This window comes from Labeo rohita, chromosome 8 (genome assembly GCF_022985175.1).
Source record: "Labeo rohita strain BAU-BD-2019 chromosome 8, IGBB_LRoh.1.0, whole genome shotgun sequence".
NCBI lineage: Eukaryota > Metazoa > Chordata > Actinopteri > Cypriniformes > Cyprinidae > Labeo > Labeo rohita.
The window spans coordinates 3,553,583-3,571,330 of record NC_066876.1 but is presented as its reverse complement, the minus strand read 5'-3'; the positions used below and the strand labels follow the sequence as shown (position 1 = coordinate 3,571,330).

Sequence of the window (17,748 nt, the reverse complement as noted above, 5' to 3'; positions counted from 1 at the left end):
TACAAATAAGCTTTCCATTGATGCAGAGTATGTTAGGATAGGACGATATTTGGCACAAATTGGTACAACTATTTGAAAATCTAGAACCTGAGGGTGCAAAAATAATAAATAAATAAATAAATAAATAAATAAATAAATGAAATAAAAATCTAAATCTTGAGAAAATCGCCTTTAAAGATGTCCAAATTAGTTTCTTAGCAATGCATATTACTAATCAACTAAAATTAAGTTTTGATATAGAAAATTTACAAAATATCTTCATGAAACTTTTGCTTAATATCCTACTGATTTTTAGCATAAAAGAAAAATCGATCATTTTTGACCCATACAATGTGTTTTTGGCTACTTATGACTGGTTTTGTGGTCCAGGGTCACATATTCATCTATATCCAGCTAAATTTAAACACAAACTGAAACAGACAGGGCCAAGTTGTCACAGTTTTAAGTCCAGTTTATATTTCTCAGAGTAAGTTACAGCTTTGCATTGAAAACAAACAAACAAACAAACAAACACCGTGAGCTTCTTCTCTACAGGCTACGTGTGGTCAGGGATCTTCTGCTGAAACCCACATTAGGAGGGGTGGGGAAAGGGAGAAGTGGGCAGGCTGTGTTTGTTCGGGAATTCACTAACTTTCTCTCGAGGAAAGGCCTTATTTCATCATTCGCCGTTACTGCGGAGGTCTGAAGAATAACGGGTCCGAAAATGAAAGCAGTTCTGCTCGTTCTCGCCTGTTTGTTTGCGTCCTTTTCTCCTCTGGACTGCAACCAGCCAGGCTTGATCCCCGAGGGTAAGGCTATGATTTTTTAGCTTATCACACTTTTATATAAAGCACACCGCTTCTGTACGCGATAGCGTAACTCACTACTGTCGTTTTACCAGGACGAGTTGATTGTTAAGGGTCGATGAAAACCTGACGGGCTAGGTGAAGTTAGCCAAACACGGCGCTGACGTGGACCCCTTCACACACACATCAGTGCAGATCAGCTCAGTTTGAGATAAATCACAGCAAATCTCACTAAAGTAATGCAAACAGTTCGAAAAGTTCTCAAACTGCAAATAAGGGCAGCACAAATGCGAAGTGAGTGTGCAACAAAACACATTTGTTACATTGTACCTACACGCTTGTTCTCTCGTAAACACTTTAAATGTGACTTGGAATGCTTGTAGACTGAGCTGCAAAAAAGGAAAGAAAGAAAAATCGTACAGTACATATGATAGAAAACGCAAGGTGTTGACTAAAAGTATAACTTCTGCGCAGAATTAGTTTTCTTGCGCCAGGTTTCAGTATTGTATAAGAGTCGGTTAGTATTCCAGCTGTGCCTGGAGTTCCTGTCTGATCCTCATAAGACAGCAGTGGATGTGGGATACCCATTAGGATGTGCTTTTCCAGCACGTAGACAGAGGAACTGGAAGTTTGACGAACACTCTGTGTATTCATGCTGGTTTGTCTTTTCTCTGTCTCAGGGGATCTTCTAGTGCTGACTGTAGCCACGCAGGAGACTGATGGTTTCAGACGCTTCTTGAGATCCGCCAAACACTTCAATTACACCATCAAGGTGCAGCACTTCATCAACACTTACTATTTATGTTATTAAAGTGCAACTTTAAGGTTTTCTGTGAGGTGAAGTCACAGATAAATTACCAGGTTATAATTCAGAATGACAGTCTAACTTTTTTTTTCTATACTGTAGACTATCTTTTGATAAATGTCTTAATTTAGTCATTTTATCTGAATATCAACATTTGTGAGATTTAGTCAGTCGAAACAGTTTTGAGGTTACTTGATCTGTTTTTGTTTCTTGTTTTGTTAAACATTAAAGTTTTTTATATATATATGTTTGTTAATGAGGGGTTTCTGGACACAATGTTTTTAGATTTGTGGATTTTTTTTTTTTTTAAGTAAAAAGAATTGGCACCGAAGGATCCAAGTGGCATGTTGGTACTGTTATTATTCTTACATGCAATACTTATTGTAATTAATAGGGTTATTATTTATTGTTTCCATGAATTCGATGTGCATTTCAGACATCATGAAATAATTAAATTTGCATTCATAGTGTTACTATTATGGCATATCTTCAACTAAAATATGTGCAATTAAATGTGTAAATATTCATATGCCTGTATATGCTGTACATGATAGCACAAATATGACTTTCAGATTATTATTTTTAACTGGGGTTCTGCTTTGTCAGTCATCGGTTATTCAATTATTCAACTAAATTGTCAAAAAACAATTTTAAAAAGAAAAGTGGATTTGGTATTTTAAAGACAAAAATCTGTTTATATCCTTTAATGACACATTAGTTGATGCATCATCATCCTGCATGCTAAGCATGCCATTTTTATTATTGCTATAATTCACAAAAACATAATTATATACTAGTTAAATCATAAAGCATAAATCATTACTACTGTACTTTTAATTTATGCAAATGCAAACAAAACTATTGCATGTAATTTTTATTATTTATATAACCTATCATCAATCTGTTACATTTTAAAAATTAAATTTTTTGTGTTTTTCACTTGATTTCAGGGTGAAATATGACCTTGACATTTTTGTGTGCACCCTACATAACATAGTTCAAGGTCTATAATCTGCAGACTGATGCCTGACATTCCTCTGCTGTGTTTTAGGTTCTTGGAAGGGGTGAAACATGGAAAGGTGGAGATTACATGTCTCCTCCAGGTGGAGGGCAGAAAGTGCGCCTGCTGAAGTCTGCTCTGGAGGACATAAAGGAGGAGAACAAAGTCATCCTCTTTGTGGATAGGTATTTACATCCATCATAATTATACCTGGAGTATGTTTATTTATCTGTAATGCTTCAGCTATCAGTGTTGATCAGTGACAGTAACAATTGTTTATGGTTGGGCTTTCCACAGTTATGACGTGATCTTTTCTTCTGGTCCGAAAGAGCTGCTGAAGAAGTTTCAGCAGGCCAAACACAAAGTTGTGTTTTCCGCCGAGACGCTTATCTGGCCAGACCGTCACCTGGAAGACAAGCATCCTCATGTCAGAGAAGGGAAAAGATTCCTTGGAGCAGGAGGCATGTATTACTCTCTTGTTCTACTATTATCATTGAAGAGCTTTTATCTGCTATAAGCTCTGTTAGCTCAATTGTGTATAGTTTTGGATTCAAAATGAATTTTATGAATCATTTACGCATGAATTTCAAAATGACATGTTAGAGTTTTTGGTGCGTTCAAGTCCTCCAGGGACCTTCAAAAATATTTGTTATTCTACTTCTACAAAATGATGAATGAAACATGTGCATTGGTATGTTTTTGCTTTTTTATGTTTTTATTCAATTTTTAAAGGTGCTGTAACCTGAATTGTTATATACTGTATATGCATTTTCACTAGTTTTATTGTAAATAGAAAACTATTTAAACAAATTTAAAGCCAAAACAGAAGCTACAACCAAACTCAGAAACTGGAGCTCAAAGAAAATAAGAAGTTTCCTACCCATAATTATAACATGACATCATAATTATTGCGTTAATGTGCACTCAACACATAAATACAATCTTTCTGGCATGACTTGAATGCACTATATATGTCACCACAAAATCAAAGAGCTAATTTTTAATTTTATATATATATATATATATATATATTTTTTTTTTTTTATTTTATTTAAATACAAAGAGGCTGTTTTTAGGACCCTGTTTCATTATTGTAATACTCCACTAAAAATAATTGTCCTGCAGTATACTATTAAACTCTCTATAAAAATTATTACAATTATAACTGTGTTGTGTATAAAATTGAAGAGTTTATTTAGCAGATAACTCAGTTTTCAACAATTTCATTTTCAAAATCAAAAATCATTTTTTTTTCACTGTGCATTTTAATTAATCTCAGTTAAACTGCAGTTATTTTGATTAAAGGAGAAGTCCATTTCCAAAACAAACATTTACAGATATTGTACTCACCCTCTTGTCATCCAAGATGTTTGTGTCTTTCTTTCTGCATTTAAACTACATTTTGGAAGTTCAAAATCGGGGCACCATATCAGTCCATTATATGGAGAAAAATCCTGAATCCAATAAACCAAGCTGCATAGAATAGAATGGAAGCAAAGCACTGTATGTAATCATTTCTTGTAATTCAGTGGTTGAATGTAATTGTGAATAGCTCATATTCTTGCCTCTGTAGAGAATTACATTTACTATGAACTGCTTTGCTAAGACATTTTAGGCTTCTTCCTTTTTTTAATTTCCTTTCTCAAAGTCTCTCAGAAAGTTCCAGAAACACTCATGCTTATAGAGTGATGTCAGACACTAACAGATGTGAATTATTCACAACATACTTTACTGTCTTTATTGCCATCTGTGGCCTCTCTGAAAATCCACTCTCTTCCCTTCTTTTCTTGACTGATAGTTAAAAGATAAGTTTAAATCATCCAATTACACACCTAAGCCAGATAATAATAGGTTCTGTGTCTATTTATAGTTTTTTTTTTCCATTGTAATGCTGATGTTTTATTTTTTCTAGGCTTCATTGGTTATGCACCCAACCTTAAACAGATGGTTTCGGACTGGTCAGGAGCAGATAGTGACAGTGACCAACTCTATTTCACCAAGATATATATCAACCCAGAGAAAAGGGTGCGTGTTTGAGTATAGTTTGTTGGGTATACCATAGTTTCTTACAATTTTATTGCTTTGTTTTCAGAATGCACATTGAAGTTCACAGTTTTCAGTAATGACACATATGAAATGTGTTTATGCTGGATTTTGACATTTTCTTCCCTCTCATTTCTTCTTTAGAAGTCTATAAATATAACTTTGGACAGCAAGTGCAGATTGTTCCAGAATCTTCATGGAGCTCTTGGTAAGTGTATCATTTTGTGTCCTTTCTTTAGAAATACAGCTGTTAGAGATTTAATTGGAGAACAGCTCCAACATAAACTCTTTTAAAACTCTAAGGAGGCTTCTGTAGAATTTCTCACTAGCATCAGCTCTGTGCAGCAAAAACATCCTTGTTTATGGTCTCCAAAGTGCAGCGTCAGTACAGTTCTTGCTCTCTGATACCTGCTGGGATGTTTCCTCTTTGTGTAACCTTTCAGTTTAATGAGGAAACGCTAATGCAATGCTTTGCTGTGGGTCTCAAATGCTGATTGGTTTCATGTGGCCTGAAGCTCTTATTTAAGTTTAAAGCTGCTCTCTGCTCGGCTGGCAGCTGTAGTTTTGACTCACTGCCAGATTGTGGGAGGAGAACGGCTTTCCCAGTTGCCTATAATGGCATTTGTGGCTGGAATGTCAGAGCTGACTGCGAGATGTGCCTGTGCACACGTACACCATCGCAGCAGGAAACTACAGCCCAGGTGTGCTACACTGCAACTGGAGTGTGGTTTGAATAAAACACTGTTCATTTTTGTTATTTTAGCACATAAATGTTTAGGTATTCTGACATTTGCAAGAGGTTAATAACCATAAAGTAAACAAGGGTTTGTAGACCTACTAGTTCATACAAGTCCTCATTGTATGGTTTAGTAATGTCTTTCTAACTTAAACTATAGCTACATTTTAACCTTTAGATTTACTTTGAAATGCATGACAAATTTGTAAATGTTTGTTTCAGATACAAAAGGCCTCTTTAGGAAATGTATGGGAACATTTGTTTTTTCCTGTGGTCTCAGTGGATTTTGATGGGGAAAAAATGGCTACACTTTATTTTAAGCTGTGTTATTATATGGTGATTATGCTGTACATTTAAGTACAGAGTAATGCACTTATTATAGGGTTAGGGTTGAGATTAGGGTTTTGATTTCTTATGCAATAATTTACTGTTGTTGCATCAGTAAAAGCAAGTAACGTGTAACTGTGCAATAAAGTGATACCAATACTTTAAATTCATAAATATTGATGCAGTAACCTTTAGTAAGAAAGCAAGAAGAAGAAACATTAAAATAGAAGCATTAAAGTGTTAATTTTGCTACTATGAATGCCTCATTCATCCTCAGTTAATATCAGGTCCGTTGGAATTCATTTCCTGTTCTTCATCATATAAAAAAGTTCACTGTTTCAGCTTCAAAAGGCTGTTTGAAAAGCTTTCTTTCTCTTTCTGGATCAGAGGTATCCATTACAAATACTCAAAGGAGATTCATTCAAATATTTATGGAGGAAATCCTTTAGAAATGGGCCAGTGGATATTTATGGTCATTTAACTAATATAACACAGTGACTGAATTCATGAATGACTGAAAACTGATTTCAACTGCAACTGATTGATTACATAGAATTTTATTCAGAATATTAATGATAATAATTTTTTAATTGCATGAACAGATGAGGTCATGCTAAAGTTTGAAAGATGGATGTGTGCAAGCCAGAAATGTGTTTTATGAATGCATGACTGAAAACTGAATTGAGCTGCAACTGAATGATCACGTAGAATTTTATTCAGAATATTAAAGGAGAAGTCCACTTCTTAGAACAAAAATTGACAGATAATGTACTCACCCCCTTGTCATCCAAGATGTTCATATCTTTTTTTCTTCAGTCGTAAAAAGAAATTATGTTTTTTGAGGAAAACATTTCTGCATTTTTCTCCATATAATGGACTGATGTGGTGCCCCGATTTTGAACTTCCAAAATGTAGTTTAAATGCGGCTTCAAACGATCACAAATACGATTTTAAACGATCCCAGCCGAGGAAGAAGGGTCTTATCTAGCAAAATGATTGGTTATTTTCATAAAAATAATACAATTTATATACTTTTTAATCTCAAATGCTCGTCTTGTCTTGCTCTTTCCAAACTCTGTTTTTTTCCGGTTCATGACAGTTAGTGTATGTCGAAAAACTCCCATCTCATGTTCTCCCTCAACTTCAAAATCGTCCTATATCGCTGTTTTACCTTTTTTGTTAAGGGTGTTTGATCTTCTTTGCATGTTCACTTTGCGCAGACTGTGTTGGTACTTCTGCAGCGATGTAGGATGATTTTGAAATGATTTTTGAAGTTGAGGGAGAAAATACAATTGGAGTTTTTCAACATACCCTAACTGTCTTCGACATACCCTACCTGTCTTGAGCCAGAATACACAGAGTTCAGGGAGAGTAACACAAGACGAGCGTTTGAGATTAAAAAGTATTTCAATTGTATTTTTTTTAATGAAAATAACCAATCGTTTCACTAGATAAGACCCTTCTTCCTCAGCTGGGATCTTTTAAAATCGTATTTGTGATCGTTTGAAGCCGCATTTAAACTACATTTTGGAAGTTCAAACTCGGGGCACCATATCAGTCCATTATATGGAGAAAAATGCAGAAATGTTTTCCTCAAAAAACATAATTTCTTTACGACTGAAGAAAGAAAGACATGAACATCTTGGATGACAAGGGGGTGAGCACATTATCTGTACATTTTTGTTCTGGAAGTGGACTTGTCCTTTATGATCATTATAATTATAATCATTTTTTAATTGCATGTACAGATGAGGTCGTGCTGAAGTTTGAAGATGGACGTGTGCGAGCCAGAAATGTGTTCTACGACACGCTACCCGTTATTATCCATGGCAACGGACCCACCAAAGTAAAAATGATTTTAGTATTATGATCCAAATAACTGTGATGTAAAAGCAAGATCTTTTCTACAGCTTTTTGTCTTCTTAAGTTTCATTAAATGCTGTTTCTTTCAGCTTCAGATAAACTACCTTGGCAATTATATCCCAAACCTGTGGACATTTGAGAGTGGCTGCACAATTTGTAACGAGAATCTGCGACCGCTTTCTGGACTCCAGGTAAGCCTTGCATTTACTATTATCACCACAGTTTACCATCAGTGTTTTCTTCAATAAATTAATCCTGATTCTTATTTCTATTTCTATTTTAAGTTTGTGAAGGCCCTGGAATGTTTTTGAAAATAAACACATAGATACAGGTCCTTGAAAGTGCATGCATTTATTTTGTGCAAGAAGTTTTCTGGAAACTTTTTTTCCATATTATTCCATCCAGTCTGTTAATGTGTTTTTTTGCCAACACTTTGTGGCATATGCATACTAGCTTGCTTGATTTATGTTAGTTACACGCATTTCTATCAGATCTATTAGATCTCTGTCATATGGCCAAAAATAAATGCATATGCTTTTTTGCATAATTGTGTTTGACACATGACAACTGTAATAATGTATCTTACTAGGTAACACGATGTAACCTTGTTCACACCAAAAATGTGTCCCCACATCAAGTCCTTGAATTTAAGGGTATTGGACCTGGAAAGTCCATGAAAGGTCCTTGAATTTGAACCTAACCAAGGTGTGGGAACCCTGTGTTATTATGTTTAGATTAAATAATTGTTTGTTTTATTAAATAATTGTAGTCAAATCCATTTTAGGGAACCCTACACATTACATGAAGGGGGAAAAACAAGATATTGTAGTCATGAACTTTGCCAAGGTTTATCGAAAATGAGGAAATCATTTAATAAAACATGGCCACGAATTATTCAGTCATGGAAACAAATTCTTAATGTGTGTTTGCGTATACTACGCCAGAGTGCGTACATATGTAATGGGCCAGATGCAGTAGGACAGTAGGACATTGAAATTGAGCTTTAGATGAATAATTGTTTGTTTATGAATTGTTTGTCTGTTTTTTGTCTGCAGGAGAGTGAGTATCCAGTGGTGGTGATTGGGATCTTCATCCAGCAGCCCACACCCTTTGTCACAGTGTTCTTTGAGCACTTACTTAACCTCAAATATCCCAAAAAACGGCTCCAATTATTCATCTATAATCAGGTAAAATAATATGTTCAGATTTATAACTATAACGCTATGCATTTTTTAACAGTTAAACATTAATGGTTTACAATAAGGTTTCATTTGTTAACATTAGTTAACATGAACTAACAATGAACAATACATGTACAGCATTTATTAATATTAGAGTATGTTAATTTCAACAATTGCACATTTTTTTAAATCAAAAGTTGTATGTGTTAACATAAGTTAATTTACTGTAAACTAACATCAGTAAACAATTATATTTATATTAATAAATGGTTTAAAAATACTGCTCAGTTCATGTTAGCAAATGCATTTACAAATGGGACTTAATTGTATAGCATTATCAATTAAGCTCTTAAAATGATGACAGTCCTTATTGGAGTTCATCTTTAAAGGCATAATATGAACATTAAATGTAACTTAGAGTTACGTGAATCAGATGTGAACAAGATCAGTATGAGGAAACTGATACGCCTGTCCTGTCCTGTTGAATACATTGTGCCTGTTGAGTATCATATGATATTCTTTTCATAAGTTGGGTCTTCATTGTTAAGGGCAGATTGGATCAGATCAGATTGAATATTACTGAATAGCTGTTTTTCACATGGATCTTTTGTATATTAATGAATCGGGTTGCTTACGGTGATGTTCATCATTGTCATTTCTCATAGATGTTTTTTAATGTGCAGTATAACAATGAAGGACAATACTTTGGATTCATGTCTTTTACAGGAACCACACCATGAACCACACGTACACACGTTTCTCGAGTATCACGAGTCTGAATACCAGGGTGTGAAGATGATTGGACCAGAGGAGGATATAGATCCTGTGACCTCACGTAATATTGCCTTGTAAGTGAGCTTTTTAAATTCAGTATTTATTTTTACAAGAAAATTAAACAGAGTGCTTTTTAATGCTTCAACATCCCTATCAAACACCAAATGAAATTCGGTGCACGTAGTTTGTCATTGTACAAATGGCTTCTATATGCTTTGAATATTTCATTAATGTCTTTTTTCTATGTGCGTTGCAGCGATATGTGTCGAGACGACATTGACTGTGAATACTTCTTCAGCATAGATGTGGATGTGGTTTTAAAGAATGAAGACACACTTAAAATCCTAATTGAGCTCAACAAGTAAGTCAGTTGTAAAAAGTATGATTTGAAGTATAGAATGAACTTGAAAGGCAAGGTATGAGTTCATGTCCTCCGTTGAAATATAGGAATATTAGAGTAAGGCTGTATGAACAGCATGCACAAATACTACACGTACAGTAATGTACTTACAGTGGAAACCTGCGGGTCAAAGTGTGGAGGATTTAAACGCAGAAATGTGAAGCTTGTGTTACATGAATTATTCACCAAAATGCAGTATTTGAGTTGTGAAGTTGTCAAAAGTTTTTCTAGGTGGACAAATGTCAAGTTATACTAGTTTATAATGAATTTTCAGCATCGTTACTTTAGTCTTCAGTGTCACATGATCCTCAAAAATCATTCTAATATGCTGATTTGCTCATTTCTTATTGTAGTAAACATATCTTATTAGTATTAATGTTGAAAACTGTTTTTGCTGATTAGTATTTTGTGGAAACTACTATTCAAACATTTGGGGTAATTAAGATTTTAAAAATGATTGAATACTTTTACTCAGCAAGGATGCATTAAACTGATCAAAAGTGATAGTAGTAAAAGTGATAAGATTGCTGAAGAATCGTGTGACACTGAAGAATAGAGTGACTTGATATTGATACTCCTCATATTAATCTTTTTCACATGTTCAAAACTCACATAAGTAAAATGTAATGTTCAATTCATATATAATTACCTCATTACGCCTTTAAAGCCATTGTCTAATCATTTTTATGAACCTCACAGGCCTTTCATTGCACCAATGATGACCAAACCTGGGCGCCTCTGGACAAATTTCTGGGGTGCTCTCAGTGCGGACGGGTACTACGCCAGGTCAGAGGATTATGTGGATATAGCTCAAGCACGCCGCATGTAAGTTGGTGTTTACTACATTTCATTTGTTCCTTGATGTCATTAAGAATCCACAGAGATAGTTTTGTTGGAAAGAGGTCTACAGTATGGAGTAGGGGAGCACGGGGCACAACCTAACACTTTTTGAATTTCTCAGTTTGTGTAAATTCACATTGGGTTCAGAGTATCATTTTTATCCACGTTAATTTCACACTTGTCCAGTACAAATATGTCGCTTTGTTTCATACCTACAATGTTTACATTTTTCATTATTTACCACAAAAGAAAGGAAGTGAAAAGTGACAACATGCCCCGTATGTGGGGTACATTGTAACATGTGAGGGTCTAATTGTCTAATTTTAAATGAATACTAAAAACTGAGATGAAAAATTTACTTCAGCCAGAAATTTACTTTCACTATGGTAAAATAAATATTCAGCGATATCTTCAAAAGGTAGAATTTTGAATTTTGAATTTTGAATTTTGGCGCACTTTTTTCTCTGTATAGTGATGTTATGGCAACTAGTAAATTCCGTAAATTTGGTTATGCTAGCGTGTGTGGAAATATTTAAACCATATGTGTTACAGTTTAACCCCGCGTTAGTTTGTTGTCCCGCGCTCCTCTATATTTCACTGTTCAAAAAATATGAAGCGGTCTTTGAAATTCATCGAATGGCAAATATGTGATGGTTCTCTGATGCCTCCACAGGGGTTTGTGGAATGTGCCATATGTCTCTAACATATTCCTGATAAAAGCTGATACATTGAGGACTGACCTCAAAGATCCCGACCTGTTTGAATCCGCAACGCTTGATCCGGATATGGCCTTCTGCTCCAAAATCCGAAACAAGGTCAGACATTAAACTCAAATCACCACAAGAAATATAATGTCTTACATCTTATAAGTATATCTTTCTGATTGATGTAAATATGTTTCATTCTTAGGGTGTCTTCATGTTCGTAACAAACATGCACACTTTCGGTCGAGTTTTATCAACTGAAAATTACCAGACAAACCACCTGCACAATGATCTCTGGCAGATCTTTGAAAATCCTGTGGTAAGATAAATCACAACAACATGTAATTAAATATTATACAATACATTTGTGCTTTGTTTAAGTTTACCGTTTGTTTTTGCTTTATTGTTCTTTTTTTTATTTTCCTGGAACAGGAATGGGAGGAAAGATACATTCATGAGAATTATTCCAAAGTTTTGAAAAATGATCTTATAGAAACGGTGAGTGTTCATAATTTCATTAAACATAATTTCAGATTTTAATATTACATACTGTATGACATTATTATTTTGTCTTTGAGAAAAAAACTATAGTGCCTAAAAGCTTGATATCAGCAATTTTCTAAAGAAATCTGTTCTTTTGTTCAACAGAGATGCATTAAATTTGTTGAAAGTGACAGTAAAGACTTTTATAGTCAGTGTTGGGGATAACTCTTTACAAGGAACGCGAGTTACGCATTACTTTAGAATTTCTAAGAACATATCTGAGTTACTTTTTCAAATAAGTAACAGCAGTTACTTTTTTCCCCCTGTTTATTGATTGACAAGTCTCCTGTCGGGAAATTGGGAGTAAATGTGATGTTACTGTATTTTAGACTAAATGACACATCCCTGCAACAATTAAATATGTTAAATTAAACAAATATCCTTTAGGTATTTAGTACCTTTTTAATAACTAGTGTCTTTGCTGCTGACCTTCAGTGATGCAATTCAACCATACTAATATAAGCAAAAATTACTTTAGATAAACTAACATTTGTGCTTCATTTTTTTTATAGCTGAAGAGTGATCTCCTGCATAAATGTACTTTTTTTTTTTTTTAGCCTGAGGTGAATTCATTTCACTTTTGGTGTAAAAGGGCTTTTACATTAGAATTGTTTTATATTAAAAACAAAGAAGCAAGCCCTGCCCAGATTTAAAAAGTAATGCAAAAGTAACATAACGCATTACTTTCCATAAAAAGTAACTAAGTAATGTAATTAGTTACTTTTTCAGGGAGTAATGCAAAATTGTAATGTATTACTTTTAAAAGTAACTTTCCCCAGCACTGTTTATAGTGTTACAAAAGATTTCTATTCCAAGTTGTAACTTTCTGTTCATCAAATAATCATAGTTTACACAAAAAAGAACAACTGTTTTAACACCGATAATAATTAATAATGTTACTTGAGCAGCAAATCAGCATATTATTATGATTTCTGAAGGATCGTGTGACACTGAAGACTGGAGTAATCATGCTAAAAATTCAGCTTTAATCACATGAATAAATTACATTTTACAGTATATTACAATATAAAACTGTTGTCTTAAATTGTAATACTTTTTCACAGTATTACTGTTATTACTGTATTTTTTAAGAAAGTAAATGAGCATTATGACTTACATAATACATACTGTAAATAAAAACATTTGAGTGTGTTTTTACATGTTCTTGAGATGTTAGAGGTATTTCCCTGTACAAAACTCACTCACATAATGCTGAAGTGTTGATTTGGATGTCAGGGTGTTTTGTGAGATTACAGAGTTGATCTGTTGTTTTAAGCATGTTGCTACATGGTATGATTTTTAGATAAATATTTATATGCCCAAGTGAAAAGAAGCTATCCCCAATCTCTTAGAAATGACCCAGGTCGTCCTTCCATGGTATTTTTCATTGTTTTATTTACCACTTAGAGGTTTAGGGGTTTACATCACCAAACTTTAAAAGTAGTGATAGTAATATACTATATTAAACCTGCTTGTATTCTCTGTGTAGCCGTGTCCTGATGTGTACTGGTTCCCAGTGTTCACCGACGTGGCCTGCAAACATTTCATTGAAGAGATGGAAAATTTTGGCCAGTGGTCAGGAGGTGGAAATGTGGTATGTTGCTGTTTTTCTGTTTCATCCCCATGCTGTTTTGCTTTATTTTACAATTTACTTGAGCATTGTTACGATTTCTTTTGCTTTTAGGACAATAGGATTCAAGGCGGATATGAAAATGTCCCCACTATTGATATCCACATGAATCAAGTGGGCTACGAAAAAGAATGGCACAAGTTCCTTTTGGATTATGTTGCTCCGATCACTGAGAAAATGTTTCCAGGATACTACACAAGGGTAAGCCGAACTTTGTTCTCTGGTTTCCACAGAAATATTTCAGCACTGATAATAGCAAGAACTATTACTAATAACTGAGCACCAATAATAATTGAAAATCAGGATATTAGAATGATTTCTGCAGGATCATGTGACACTCCAGATATCATGGGAATACTTCTATTCTCAAGGTCTGGAAAAGCGGCTGTTATGCTCTAGAATGGAGGTTTTTCTTTTAGATGATTGACCTAGATGTGAATGCTGTGTGATGACTCTGCATCTGTCTGTATTTTGTCTCCTGCAGGCTCAGTTTGATCTGGCCTTTGTAGTCAGATATAAACCAGATGAACAACCCGCATTAAGACCACACCATGACGCCTCTACCTTCACTGTCAACATAGCGCTCAATCAAGTGGGGATTGACTTTATGGTGAGTGAAAACATGGCTATTATACACAGTTTTCCTTACTGTTCTGTAATACTTGTTTTTTTACACTAAAAAGGTGAAACAACTGTGTCTTATTTAAAGTACATTTTTATATCATTCTAAACGAATATCTTGTTTTAATGATTACCGTGAATCATGGTAACTGTTTTGTTACTGTGTTTTTTTCAGTTGTCTAAAAGCAAATAACACCCCCCATAGAAAAAAAGAAAAAGAAAAAGAAACAATTGTGCTCAGTATTTAGTACTATTTTATAGTATTTTTGTACTGGCTATCTTTACTGAGTGCAGAAATTATTGTGGGTTTATTAATTTTTCTGGTGTTTTTGAAAAAATTACATTAAACTTTAGAGTCTTTCAAAGTCAACTTTATTTATAGTAAATAAATGGGGAGAGTAAAAAAGCTGAAATTATATTTGTTGTGTGTTTTTTTTATGCATAATAGAGGAAAAATGATAGCATTTAATGTCATGTTTGGATTTAGAGCCATTTCACCTACTTGCCAATTAATTAGTTGGCCAAAGTATAATTTTTTTTGTCAGTGATGTTTAATGCAATTTGTTGTTATTTGTATACAGAACCTAATCTACAGTAATATAATTGTATGGCTACTTCATAACCTATCACAATAACCATTAACCAACTTTATTTATAGTAAGTAAATTAAACATTGACTAAGATATTAGTCTTATAGCTCATTTAGCTTTTGTTTATGGTGAAATGAAGTTCTAAAAAGCCTAAAAATTGTTGTATTGACCAACATTAAGTAAAATTTTAGCTTGTGTCTAAAGAAAATATAGTGATTAAGCATGGTATACTGTGACAATTGGATACCACAACTTACAGATTTACGCAGTCATATTTGTGATCTACACAAACCAAATTGAGTTTTTCTTCTAAACTTGAATACCTGTCCAGCATGCTTTGCATGGGAGTTAATTATATATATATATATATATATATGTAATTTGTTTGGTGTTTTTGAACATAATAGGAAAGAAAAAGTGATTGTATTTAATGTCATGTTTGGATTTAGAGCCATTTCAGTTACTTGTCAATTTAAAAAGTTGGCTAAATTATTTTTGTTTCAGTGTAGTTTACATTGCATTATACAGAACCTAATCTAGAGTGGTATAAACGTATGGCTGTTCATGTAAAATGTTCATGTTTTAACACAGTGGCATGTCTTGACCTGCAGATCTCCTGAAAGCATGACATGCAGATACAGAAACTTTCTTAGATTTGCCAAGTGTTGGAACATGAATGGGTCTATGGCCTGGCCCTTCAGTCTGTTTTTTGGAAATAAATTATTATAGTACATTTTTTCCTATGCATTCCATTTGTGCCACTGAATAAAAAAATAAAAAAAGGTAATTGCAACTTTTTATCTCACAATTCTGACTTTTTTTTCCTCAGAATTGTGAATAATAAACTCACAACACAAGTTATGAAGTTAGAATTGCACAATAAATTTGTAATTGCGTGGTATAAAGTCAGAATTGCAAGACTGAAACTTTTTTTCCCCCTTAGAGTTGTTTTATATCTCACAGGTTTGACTTTATAACTACCAGCTGCAAGATACACAGTCAGAATTGTAAGATATAAACTCACAACTGTGATGTAAAAAGTTGCAATTGCTTTTTTATTTTTTATTCAGTGTTAGAAATTTGTTATTCCTGCATGTAAAACGAAACTTGTACCTTTAAATATGTGTCTGCTATTTTGAAGCAGTTTGACAGAACAAGAGCAGATTGTATTAACAATCATTGACTTTTTGTTCAGGGTGGCGGCTGCCGATTCTTGAGGTACAACTGCTCCATTAGAGCTCCCAGGAGGGGCTGGGCGCTCATGCACCCTGGACGCCTCACTCACTACCATGAGGGTCTGCCCACCGTAGAGGGGGTCAGATACATCGCTGTCTCATTTGTGGACCCTTGAACAACTTTTTATCATAAACTTGAATTTGCTTTGAATTCAGAAGACTTTAGAATAATCAAATGATCAAGAAAAATATGTTGACAACAGTGCCTTACATTGTGAATATACCAGTGTATATATATATTTTCCATATTTTTGTTACATAAAGGCATCTTTTGATAACAGTCGATGAATGTCGAAAGCAGTTTGACAGATCACTACGCAATATGTGACTTCTATGGCATTTTACTTGTTTATTTATTGTCATGTATTGAAGGGATTACTCCATACAGATGATGTGGATTTCATTAATGTATCTGTCCTTGCTTTGACATTCACAGCTTCATTGAGTTGTTTTCTTTATTGATGCCCCTCAAGCAATTGGTGCTGATGTTTGAAAACAGTTTGACATGTGGTTTGTTTTCTCACTGCTTAACGTTGCTTGCTTAGAGATTTATTTTCTTGTTTACTGATCACTCGTCATGAATTTTGGAAGAAAACACAAGGAGAAAAAAAGAAATGATTAATTGTATATAATTATGTCACTCAAAAATTAAAAATGCTGTAATAAGTTTTAACCATGGTTTTCACAAAAGAACAAGTAGTACTATGTTGTCCCTAATGAGAAATAAATATACAAAAATGTATTTAAAATACATTTATTTCATGCTAAGTATACTACAAATACATTTACAGATTATGTACTTAATAAAACACCCTGCAATTGTACTTTTAGTATACTAACTTGTATATTTAAAGTATGCTAAATTGTAACAACTAATTTTGTACTTCATGCACTTTAACTGCACAAAAGTAGTGCTGAAGTCAAGCTAAAGATGTAATTAAGTATATTTGATTGTGCTGAAGTGGAACTATTGCAGGTATGTTTTAGGTATACTTAGGTATACTTTAAAGACAGATATTATTTAAAGATCATACAATCCTCAATAGTGAAATTACAATATATTTTAGGCTTAATATTAAGAAATGTGCATTGTGCACAAGTAATACTCCAAGTTCACTTACAACTTTTTAGTCTTAACTCTTTTTATTGATATTTTTCAAACAGAGAGTTATTGAATGGGAAACAATACAGCATTTTTTTAACAGCAGAAAAGTAAATCAGATGAGATTGAACAAAATATTTCTTTCTCTCTGGATTAATTACAAAATAAATAAATAAAATAATAATAATAATAAAAAACAATCATAATATCATACATCAAAATAAATATCTGCTCTAAAACAAATAATATTTAGAATGATATACATTCATAGTACATATGTACAAACAGTGTAATACACACAGTAAAAATATAGACAATAAAAATTGAAATATTGTCAAGATAAGGAATACATTTTACAAAAAAAAAAAAAAACACACACACCAGAGCACCTTTTTAGACCATAATTGTCACTTGGAACAAATAAAAAAATAAAATACATTTTCTTTCCCCTTTTTGTGATTTATGTTTTTTAATCAGTAGAAAAAGTAGGCGAAAGTAATAAAGATCAAATATAGAGGGAGGGATACTTGATGAATTTACATTAAGAAAAGTTATTTTTTAAAGTACAA

At 33.5% G+C, this 17,748-nt stretch overlaps 1 protein-coding gene across 1 annotated transcript; it reads left to right on the top strand.

Moving 5' to 3' along the window:
• Positions 1–569: 569 nt before the first annotated feature.
• Positions 570–17,412, top strand: plod1a (procollagen-lysine, 2-oxoglutarate 5-dioxygenase 1a). The gene is made up of 19 exons (XM_051116904.1): positions 570–788; positions 1,466–1,557; positions 2,642–2,775; positions 2,888–3,051; positions 4,503–4,615; positions 4,778–4,841; positions 7,445–7,542; positions 7,649–7,750; positions 8,615–8,746; positions 9,467–9,588; positions 9,771–9,875; positions 10,614–10,739; positions 11,428–11,569; positions 11,664–11,777; positions 11,891–11,956; positions 13,491–13,595; positions 13,686–13,832; positions 14,116–14,241; positions 16,038–17,412. The coding sequence occupies exons 1-19, from the start codon at positions 704–706 to the stop codon at positions 16,191–16,193; spliced, it is 2,193 nt and encodes a 730-aa protein (XP_050972861.1). The 5' UTR covers positions 570–703; the 3' UTR covers positions 16,194–17,412.
• The last annotated feature ends 336 nt before the right edge of the window (positions 17,413–17,748 follow it).